This window comes from Homalodisca vitripennis, chromosome 1 (assembly GCF_021130785.1).
Source record: "Homalodisca vitripennis isolate AUS2020 chromosome 1, UT_GWSS_2.1, whole genome shotgun sequence".
NCBI classification, from domain to species: Eukaryota; Metazoa; Arthropoda; class Insecta; order Hemiptera; family Cicadellidae; genus Homalodisca; species Homalodisca vitripennis.
This window is the reverse complement of record NC_060207.1, coordinates 137,622,421-137,634,514: the sequence shown is the minus strand read 5'-3', so window position 1 is coordinate 137,634,514 and position 12,094 is coordinate 137,622,421. Positions and strand designations below refer to the sequence as shown.

General features: G+C 31.7%; 1 protein-coding gene across 1 annotated transcript in view; it reads right to left on the bottom strand.

The window, feature by feature from the left end:
* The window catches only part of LOC124353401 (lutropin-choriogonadotropic hormone receptor-like), a 210,134-nt gene that overhangs the window by 9,901 nt on the left and 188,139 nt on the right, over window positions 1-12,094 (bottom strand). The window contains exons 17-18 of the mRNA XM_046803245.1: window positions 8,808-8,925; window positions 8,354-8,446 (exon numbers count right to left, since the gene is read on the bottom strand). Coding sequence (XP_046659201.1) covers window positions 8,354-8,446; window positions 8,808-8,925 — 211 coding nt within the window. The remainder of the gene's footprint in view (window positions 1-8,353; window positions 8,447-8,807; window positions 8,926-12,094) is intronic.

Below are 12,094 nucleotides of genomic sequence, written 5' to 3'. Positions count from 1 at the left end.
AAGACCACCGTCCATTGTAGTGTACTTTGTCTCACGAGTTGTGAAAACGTCCTGGCTAGCGGCGAGGAGGAAGAAGGGTTCTATGACGGTACAAGAGCTAGGAAGTTCCTTCCCCAACACCCCAATCTACATCAATGAACATCTGACGCCTCAGTCAAGAGCCATCTTCAATGGAGCCAGAGCTCTCGTCAAGCAAGGGAAACTGTCTACTGTCTGGAATTCCGACAGCACGGTGATGGCAAAGCTGAAACCTGATCAACCTTCCGTGTCAGAGACCTCCAGCATATCTTCCAGCAAGAGGAGATAACAGCAGCCCAACATCTAGTACCAAATGTCTCACCACCTTTCACTACCACTTTGACACAGCCTCTTGCCTAGATCTTCTTCATGAGCCTTTTACATCAATGAAATAAATAGTTAATCTTTTATCGTTATATTTCTTTTTCTTCATATTATTTATTGTTCAAACCATTTGAACATTTTGTAGGTATTTTGGTTAGTTAGGTCTACGTAAGTTTTTAGTCAATACGATAGTTAGTTGTAGGCCAATTACTAACTGTATATTCCACTTAAAGTTGCATAAAACATATACTAAAATTTTAATCTAAGCCTACATTAAATATTATTGTAAGTAACCACTAAGTGTTAAAAAAACCTTATTAAACTATTGGTTTTTTTAGTTATTTCAAATTAATTTATAATTATTAGTTAATAGCTTAATTTTTACATACAACTTGGAAGCTATCAAGTTAAAAATGTAGTAAAGGTAATTGATTTCTAAACATGGGCCTGCTTTTGTTTGTCAGACAAGTTTCTTTTGTATTAGTTGTAATCCGTACTTTTCAATGTTCCTAGTATTTAAAGTTAAACATTTAAAGAAGTATTATTTTTACTATGGCATATATTAATGTAGCTTTTATGTAACGGTATGTAAATCTAAGTAAGACCTCTTCCCAGCACTCTTACTTATAGTCTTGCTGGGAATTTTCCATACAAATAAACTTTGATGTTTACTTGTATATACTGATTATCTATTATGTGGAACAAAGGGATTTGATTTCGTGGACCAATTTACTTTAATCACCATGGTCGCATTGATCTCAGGGAAATGAGAGATATAATAGTGTATGACAACAGTTTAATCCACATTATTCTATTGGTACCTATATAGGACATACTGGTGTATCGTTCATCAAATCTCTTTAGTTATCACAATAGTATCAATCTCTGGCATATGAGAGTTATAATAGTGTATGACAACAGTTTAATCCACATTATTCTATTGGTACCTATATAGGACAACCTTGCATCTTGCAAAATCCTCACCATACTTATTAAAATAATGTTGGACATTTTGGAGAGTAAAAATAATCCCCCCGTTTCTCAAAAGTGGTAGAGGGTGGGGGTCACTTTAAATTTTCAAATTGTAACCCCTATCTTGTGACATGTTATTTGAAAGGTTTTCAACAGAAACACAATGACACAAACAAAACATCTCCTAGCAAAATTTATGGGCAAACAACCCCTTAAATCTAAGGGTATAAATAAGTCCTGATATGCTGGGATGTACTCCAAACGGATTGAGATATCAATTTAAAATCTTCACCATACTTATTAAATTACATTTTTGGATTTTTTTAGGGTAAAATAATTCACCCTCTTTTCAAAGGGGGTAGAAGGGGTTAATTTTAAATTTTAAAACTGCAATCCCTACCTTGTGACATTTTGCTATGACTATCTTGACAGGGTTGCAATTTAAAATTTAAAGTTACCCCCTTCAACCTCCTTTGAAACGGGGGGTAACATTTTGTTACCCTGAACAAAATCCAAAAAGGTAATTTAATAAGTCTGGTGAAGGATGCACATTAATATATTAATGCGTTTGGAATATATTCAGGCGCATCAGGACTTAATTTACACCCCTAGATTTAAGGGGTTGTTTGCCCGTAACTTTTACTAGAATCTTCGTAGAGATGTTTTGTTCATGTCTCTTCTGTTACATTTTTCACCTTTCAAATGACATTTCACAAGATAGGGGTTGCAATTTGAAATATTAAAGTGGCCCCCTCTACCCCCTTTGAAAAGAAGGAATATTTTTACTCCAAAATATTATTTTAATAAGTATGGGTGGATATTGCACATCTCAATCTGTTTGGAAAATATCCAGGCGTATCAGGACTTAATTTACACCCTGTATATGACAACCTGGCATCGTGCATCAACTGTATTTAGTCATTATGGTCGTCGCATTATTACCAGGCAGGTGAGTGAGTTTTGTAAATTACCCCGTCTCCTTTCATGATGCTATGTTATGTCTATCACCTCTCTTATATCGAGCACTATCTCAGCCAAATCACCCAGGAAGATAGGTTGGCTAGCTCTGTTCTAGCCTCTTCCAGTCAAAACGGGCAGTACTCTCCCATGTTGTACTTGGAAAACCCTAAGGGGATCTGCTACACTCTGTTACACAATGATGAGACGTTTTGGAAATTTATCACATGAAATAAATGTCTTTTAAACGAAATATTTGTTGAATATGGTTCAACGTTTCAGAAATCTGTAGCATTATTAACGCTACACTCCAAAAGAGATCAAAGAAACTGCATATTGTAATTTTGCTCATTGTACAAACAATTGTATTTTATTTGCAAGGAATTTACAACTGTTTTATAAAAATTTCAAGTACAAATTGTTGCACAAATGTATGTGGGTGTGTATGTGGGCGCGCCTACAAAGTCCCTACAAAGCTGTAGATAAAAATAATACTACAAATATAATCACTATCCAATCCTATAAAACACTTCTAAATTGACCAATATCACACAAAAGCAATACATTGATGCCTCAATTAATGTTGTTTACAGCTACTCGTTTGAAAGTTATAGAGACAAATGCAGGAGATTATTTATCTCACAACTTAGAAACACTGACTTCGTTGGACCAAATCTCAAAAATATAGCTCAATAAATTACACTACTTCTGCTGATTCATTTTAAAACTGCAACAACCAGAAATCTTACCAATCTAAAGAAGTTATTTTCGTTTCAATGATAAGATAGTGATAATAACAAAGAACCCACCAAACAGTTTACCACCATGGAACCATAACCTGTAACGTTTAGCCAATATGAAATTTAATTAAAAATTCCTAAGTAGTCCAAGTTATAAATCCACCCATGTAATTTCAAATTATGAATTAATTTACCTCTAAGGAAAACATAACATTTACTCAAACCAATAGAATTTATGAAAAACTCCCAATAATTTTACAGCCCTCTATACATTTTTATCCAATACAGTTGGTCAGAAGTCAAACTTGTCCACGGTAATTTTGTGCCAAAGTTTCAACTGTTTTAAAAGTCTGAGAAAAAAGGATATCTCTGGTTTGATGTTATTATGAATTCCTGTTAGGCAATTTATCATACTGTTTTAAGTGCACCTTTTACAGAGTTGAAAGATCCAGCAGCATTTGTAAAGTTTTCAGAGGAATAAGCACGCCTAAATATCACAATAAATGCTATTAAAATAAGAATGACAGTGTCTCGATACAGGCATATTTATATTGTTTTAATTTTAAAAATTGAAAGGCAGTCGCGGGATTGACCGACAGAAGAGGCTTCTTCTTATAATTCGATTGGCTGTGAATTATAACTTTAAAATTTACGTTTCCTAGTTTTTAAATTGCTATTTTTTATATTTTAAAATATGGGGACTTAATTCTTAAAAAAAAAGTTTTCTATTTTCTATTAATTTTATACATATTTTTGTAATATTCTTTACATTTCATATACTGAAATGATCACCGACTTCTAAATATTACAATAATAAATATTTACACATTTTCATTATTATCGTTTTTATTAATTTCTACAAATTTGTCAGCATCATTTCCACTACAATTTTGTATTTCTGAAATAATTACTTCAATTTTCATTATTGTTATATTCTAAAAATTAAATTATGGATTTATAATAACTTAAACAAGAAATAACACTCTCTTCAACCTTTTAAACACGGCAACTATTGTTGTTCCATATCTCGATGTATTTATGTTCTTATTGTTTGACATTCTTAAATTGAATTTATATTTAAAAAAATCAACTAATATTTTTAACGATTCTGTAGCAAAAGTTGTGGCAAAAATAGTTCTTACATAATTTAAGTTTTAAGTAAATGTAAGGTAAAGCCAAGTTTAAATGAGTAAAGGTTATAATTATAATCAACAGAAAGATTAATTTCTATTCCAGGTTTAAAAGACACTATGGCTTCGTTAGCTATATAAGATATAATTCATTTATTTTTAATCTTTTTTTTAATCTCATCAGGATGAAACTAGTAGTGAATTGAAATAGGAATTAATATTAACCGTTCTTTAATTCCGTTTTGAATGCTATGAGCTTTCAATACTACTATTAAATACTGCTGTAAGTTAATCAATTTTTCGTTAGATTCATTATTAAATAAATTAGTAGTTCTTAAAAAATGTATTCTAACCAGCATTTTACCACATACTTTTTCTCCATGCAACAGTTGTTTGGCTCCAACGCTTTAGTTTGTTAAAGTCAATATTACAATAGTCAATAATTACAATATTATGTTTTTATCGCTTGAAATTGTGTAATTTAATTTATCTTTTACAAATTCAGTTAATGGTTTTGACATTTAATCAGCAAAATTTGTGTTAAAATCTGTTTTTACGTAATTAATCTTTTATTTTAATGTAAGGTAAGTCTTAATTTAGTTGAGTCAATGTTACAATTATAATAAACAGAAAAACTAATTGTCAGGATTAAATTACACTACGGCTTTGTAAGCTACACAATATCTAATGAATTTATTTTTAATTCTTTGTAGTATTTTACCATATATTTGTGTCTTTTTGCAACAATGTTTTAGCGTTGGAATTGTGTTAAAGTCAACATAGCAACTAACATATATTTTGTTAACATCAAAATTTGTTATTTCTGATGTAAAGGTTTGTTCACGTTTCGGTAAAGCTGTCATTCTACTTTGAAAATATAAACATGCGTAAGGAGAAACGAAAGTTTTTCTCCCTTACAAAACATAAATCAACAGCCCACCAAAAGAAGTAGTCACTTCAACAAATCAGTGCTTGCTTGGCCAATATTGTAGGTAGCCTACTGTTATTTAAATGAGTGAACGTTTGTTGTTACATTTTTAATTATACTTCTGACTTAGCGGGCCATTCCCATAAAGAGAAGATTGCCATGTTTTCTCGGCTACGACATTGGGTTAAATGGTATTTAAGGACGGATTCTTTTTATTTTCAATCTGTCATAAGTATTTAAATTAATTACGTTAAGTATAAACTACTAATCGTATTTTTATATTTGGAGATTGTTTTCTTTAATTAATAAAAATAGTAACAATCAGGTAAATTCTGTGACACCTTCAATGATAAAATAAATTTAGCGATGCTCCTTAAGGTTCATGTAGACTTGATTTTACACTGTACTAACTGATGATTTAAGTGATTAAGAAAATAATCCAATGTCATAAGAGGCGTTCACAAGTTGGTTACTGAGATATGCACTGAATCCTTTTATTAAAATGGCAGACATAACATGAAACACCAACAGACCTTTGATTTAAAAAAACCTCTTATCACGATTTTTATTTCTTGAAAAAATGAATAGCGACTCATCATCAGATCTTTGACCAGAGAATCAACTTGCGTATGTGTGTAATAAAGGCCTGTTTCCAACGCCAGTAAAATTATATTCAGTGCTTGTGCCACAGCTACCTGGAGGTACAAATTCACCACTTATATAAAGCCCCTTTCTTTCTTTTGGCGTATTGCATATTTTTAGGTCTTAAATTATGTTGTTTTAAGTTTTATCACTTGATGCAAAGTCTCTAGTGCTTTTGTACATTTGAGAATTTTTTTATTAAGTTCTTAACGGTTTTGTTCAGGCTAAGTGTATTATAGAATTTTTATTTTAGCCAGTTTTTATGCTTTGATAGTACTATCTTATTTGATTGAAGAATTTGTAGGAATTTCTTATTCAATCATTCATAATATAACGATAATCCCAGGATTAATTTTTTAATAATAGCTCCAAGATAGATCTGTATTTCTCATAGGAAATTCTATTTATTATAAAAGCAGGCATAGCTAATGATAATAAAAAAAACACATGACAGATTGAGCGTGGCGGCTTGATAGGCTTGAAACTATCTTTGTCTGTATATTATAGTTTTCTAAAAATATATGGTCTATAAGAATTTGTAATAGGTTGCACTCTCTTGTATATACTATTATCAAATCACGTACACCAAAGTTATAATCATATAATATTGGAGGCATTGAATAGCTGTGTGGCACGTCTAAATCACTATTAAAGTCTCCCATCACAACTGTTACAGATTTAGCTGTTATAGTCTTACTCAGACAATTTGATAACATCTAAAAGACAGGTCATAACGGTTTATTGGAGGTGTATGACCACCAATTACTACGAACAGACTTACCATTTCTCCCTATTTTGCAGTTTTAGTTGTCAGTATCTTTCGACACAGGAATCATCAAGGTCACTATCCACCTTACTGTATCTCAAACGTTTTGTTAACTTCAAACACTTGTATATAAAATGAAGGGTTGTAGTACTTATTACAATATTGCCTAAATGTCCTACTTAAAATGCATGTAACTTCACGTGGAGTTACCAAAACATTGCTTTCTACAAACAACACCCTTTTGTATTCAGGGTAGTTATCTTAAAGAGCTATTTGTTTAACATAAAAATATTTAAAAATAAAAAATCAATTGCAAGAAATAGGCAGTAACTTGAATATGATGACATGGATATAGAGATAAAAAAATTCAATTTTGTAACAGGCTAACAATGTACGCTATCTCTTAAAAACATAAAGCTCGACTCTTCAAAACAATTTGGCAACCGGCTCTCCTCTGCATAAAACTGAAAGTGACGTATTAGAATTCTATCGGTGTGAGTAATTCTGTAAAACTGTTAAAAACCATATCAATTATAATAGTCTTCCTATGTTGAGTATTATCGATATACCAGTACAAGGACATGACAGAACTACCATTATCACATCAGCAAGCAACCTTAATATCGGCAACACTCCAGCTGCCTCGCCTGGTATCAATCATGGTGTGACGTCACCAGGTAGCTATTTATATACATTTTACTAGTCTTCCAATGTTGAGTATTATCAATATACGAGTACAGTGACATGCCAGAACCGCCAGAGTCACATCAGCAAGCAACCTTAATATCGGCAACACTCCAGCTGCCTCGCCTGGTATCAATCATGGTGTGACGTCACCAGGTAGCTATTTATATACATTTTACTAGTCTTCCAATGTTGAGTATTATCAATATACGAGTACAGTGACATGCCAGAACCGCCAGAGTCACATCAGCAAGCAACCTTAATATCGGCAACACTCCAGTTGCCTCGCCTGGTATCAATCATGGTGTGACGTCACCAGGTAGCTATTTATATACATTTTACTAGTCTTCCAATGTTGAGTATTATCAATATACGAGTACAGTGACATGCCAGAACCGCCAGAGTCACATCAGCAAGCAACCTTAATATCGGCAACACTCCAGCGGCCTCGCCTGGTATCAATCACGCTGTGACATCAACAGACAGGTATATGGAAGTTTGATGCTCGCTATATTGATTCTCAATACTCCATTGCTTCTTGGGCTGTGAGGCACCTACATAGGCTTACTCTCTTTGATGCCATTTAATCTACCGTTTCATATTAATAACAAAGATCTTTGGAAAGACAGACCATGTCTTAAACGTTTATATTGTATAATAGTTATTTAATAATAATGAGATCATCTAATAAGATATACAATATTGATTTCAAAATTTTAAAAGGAAATGCACCCCACATGGTTCATTAAGAGTGTATATTTTATTATTTCTGCCTAATAAAAATTAAAATTCAGTGAAGTGTCATATTTTTATAACAACTCCATCGTAATTTAATCGTAAGAAACATTACAAATATAGGTTAACGAGATCGAAGTCATTATAGAATAAAAGAAAGAATACTGAACTTGTATATATTTTGTTGTTGGTAAAATAAACAATGAAATCTGAATTTCTCTGTAAAATCATGTTCACTAATATCTGAGTGAAACGTTTTCAGTTCAAACTTAGTTCGTATCAAACTAAAATTGCTTACAACTGTGTTTGTCATGTTCACTTGGTACCTACTTTAATACAAATTTAATAATTATTATGATAATATAATAATATATGTATAAATACAATTCAAAATCAAATGTCTTTTAAGAAATTATACATTGATGTAACCTAATAAAAAATGAATTATTAGAAGTACCTGGTGTTTGGCATACTCCTGGGGGTGGTGGGTGGCCGGGAAGTGGAAAGCGCAGCAGTGATAAGGGTAAGTGAGATGTACTTCACGAATATGCTGAAAACATTTACCTATAATAGGCTTGAGTTTTAAGAAACCCAAATAAAGATAAATTCTACATTTAAATCAAATGCAGGTATATCTGGATTAACGTTGTGTACTAAGACTAGAGTAGTATTGGGATTGGTCGATAATACTCCACGGAAGGTTTCAAAGGTTTACTAGGATTGTTATGGCAATTGTTTGACATTGCTTCCATAACTGTCAACAGCCCTTGTTAACGATGACAAGTTCACATAACAATTTTGAATAATCAAATGCTAGTGTGATGTTTGTGTTTATGCTTATTTATTGCTAAATTTTTTTTTAAAGTTGCATTTCTATTATAAATATCGGAACTGATAAAATGTTGACTTACCTTAAAATTGTACACTGAAGGGAATGTCTTAAGGGTACGGGTGTTCTCCAGCCGTAATAGCTCCAGCTCCTGGAGACCTCTTGTGGGCAAATCGGTTATAGACGTCTCTGATAGATCCCTGTAACAGTCATTGTAACTTTTATTCTTAATCCTTTCCCATTATATATAGATTTCTAGTTGAAATATTTGCTTAATACTTTCGTGTAATCCTTAGAACAAATATTCATTTGCTCTCAATTTATCATCGTAGGTTTATAAATTTAAAATGTCCATCACACATTTATATTTAAAAAAGGTGTATTCAAACAGTAAAATAAGTATGTTACGGATAAAGAGATTATAGGGCAGCAGACAACCGTATAATTTATAAGGCAGTTAACTCGATTATATATCACAGTCTTTTTTATCTACAGTAATAACTGTTTTATTCCATACGTTATACAATATCATTACAAAACTGAAAGTGTCCACAGAACAACAGTGTGCTAATAACTATGTTCATAATTTGTAAGTTAAAATATTATGAATAAAATAGTATTTACTATTAATGGGCACGCAAACATATGTAATGTAACTAGAGCATCTCGTAGCTGTAGAATATACTTGAAAACTAAGACGTTTGGAATGTCTAATATCAATATATATATAGTATATCCCATTCCATAAATTGAGACAAATCGTTTATTTATAACTTTCCTTATCTTTCCTTATTGGCAAACTATGATATTATGTATTATTATTTAGTTGAAAATTTAACAATGCTAATCCATGTGTGACATTTTGGTTTAACTTATGAATTTATATGCATAAAAAGCTTTCAAGTGTAACTGAAAACATTTTACATAGCTAACTACAAGTCAATAATTAGAAAAATTTATATAACTCTGTTATATATAATATATGCATTTCAAAACAATCAAAATAAATTATATTACATACATTTTTAGTTCTATGTAAGAAACTTACAAATATTCTACAAACAGCTGATTAGAATCTTGTTGTTTATGGTTTTTATTTGTGAAAATTATTTTAGGTAATCTTTTTAATTCTTGGTTTTGTTTGTTTCATAACCAGTGTCTTTTTGATGAACCCGAATATTAAAACATGAATACGGTGTTTTTAATTAAATTCGACCTACTTGTAAGAGAGTGTAATTATATATATATATATATATATATATATATATATATATATATATACACACACACACATATATGTATATATAAACACACACAATGTATAATATATCGTTATGATATATTATACAAGTATGATATCACTATTTCGATAAGATTTTTAAAGGTTGTAGTGGAGTGAAACCATTAAATGAGAAATGCAGAATTGTACAGGTAGCAGTTTGAGCTGCTAACAGAGACTGAAAACGGCATTGGTAGATTTTTATGATGGGTTAACGGAGGTGAGAAAGAGTGTCAAAGGGCACAGTGCAAGGTCGCAACAGAGAGAAGAAACATACTAACCCCCACCCTTATGAAACTGAAGCGGAAGACTATTGGGAGCAGTATGAGACTGCTAAACAAGGAAAGTCAAACTGTGTGTGAGCGTCAAAGACAGAAAGTTGTGTGAGACCACTAGACAGATAAGTAAAGCGCTAGTATTTTAAGGTTGCTAGAGAAGGAGTGTTAAAGAGTATTGGAAGCTGAGTGAGATCGTAAGACATGAAAATAAAAAACTAATGTCAACCGGTTGAAGTCGGTAAAGTGAAGAAGAGAAGAAAGAATATCGGTACAACTATGGGACTGATTGTAGCGGTATCACTTGGCTGTCAGTAAACTTTTACTTCCTCTCTAGCACTTTGCACGTCTGCCAATACATTCATTCTAGTAGGCTATTACTATTTTCAAGAGAGTATAGGAGAGTATTAACTGCCACATGAAGACACAAGGCAAGTCAGTGCAAGACTATTGGTAGTCGTGTGAGGCAGATAACGGGTTGATGAAAGGGTAAAATGATGGCAGTGTTCAAGTGGGGTGCCATTTGTGACGTCACGTCGTTCTCTGTTGACTAACGACCTTAACAAGTCTCGTAATTAACAGCTTTTCGTTAGTTATGTTCTTTAAGTTCCTTCTTGTGAATTTTACACTTACAAATTTGCTCTTCATGTAATAAATAACTATAATGATATGAAATTAATTTGAAACCACTTATAAACAACATATTTAGTTTTATAAGGTCAATTGTATTTCCTACAAGTTTTCAAAATACTAAATAACCATATAATATCAAAAGTCTTACTAGCTGAATTTACTTTGATCTTATAATGTTTACAATATTTCACTTAACCACAAATCACGATTCAGGTCATTTAAAATAATACGATTGGTTTGTATTACTTAATCTATTTATAATTATTTATAGTTTTACTTCACACTTGATTTGTAAAATTCGTTATTTGTTCAGTTGATTTTAATTCGATTATGATTCGACATTGTTTGAAGCTATTCTCAACACATAATTCCATTATGGCGAAAATAGCTTTTGATCTCTTACTTATAATTGTCATTTTAAATTATATTATAATACAAATAGGCGAAACAATATCAAACTTTCTAGTACAGGTATTACCATAATACATAATGGTCATTCTAATTGAAAGATATAACATGTTAGTCATAAACAGAATTATATTAGACTTAATTTATATGTAGGTAATGATTACAAATATTAATTCTGCAGTATCATTCTTAAATAGTTCTGCAATTACATTTTTTCTGTCAAGATAAGAGGTAGTGGGAGATGACATTCTCTCACAATAAAGCAAATTTGTTAGGGAAATCGTGCGCCTTTCATGTCGTCTTTCTTTGTTTGTTTGCTGTCACTACAGCTTAAGGTATTCGTTTACTTTTCTTCTACACGCAATACATTCTCAATGCCTTGATATTAAGGCAATAGAGTTATAGTATACAGAACTTCACATATTTCTGCTCCCATCCATGATATTGAATGACCTTTAAAATTAACTTTTATAACAAACATTACTAAGGTTCCAGTTCTTGATCGATGAATGAGACTCGGGTTCAATTCCCAAAAAGGCAAAAGAAGAAACCTTTGCGTTCCTAAGTTACAAAAACTTCTCGGAGGCCGGGAACATAATTTGAATAAGTTTACAGCATCCCAGTAAATACAACAATTTAGACAGTATAATGGGTTATTGTTTTAAAAATGTAAGGAATTTAAGACTCAAACGTTCTACTTAATTATTATGCATGAACAGAAAGTGGTTGAACTGAATTGAAGCTATTATGGTATAAGTTTCATTTGCTGAAATA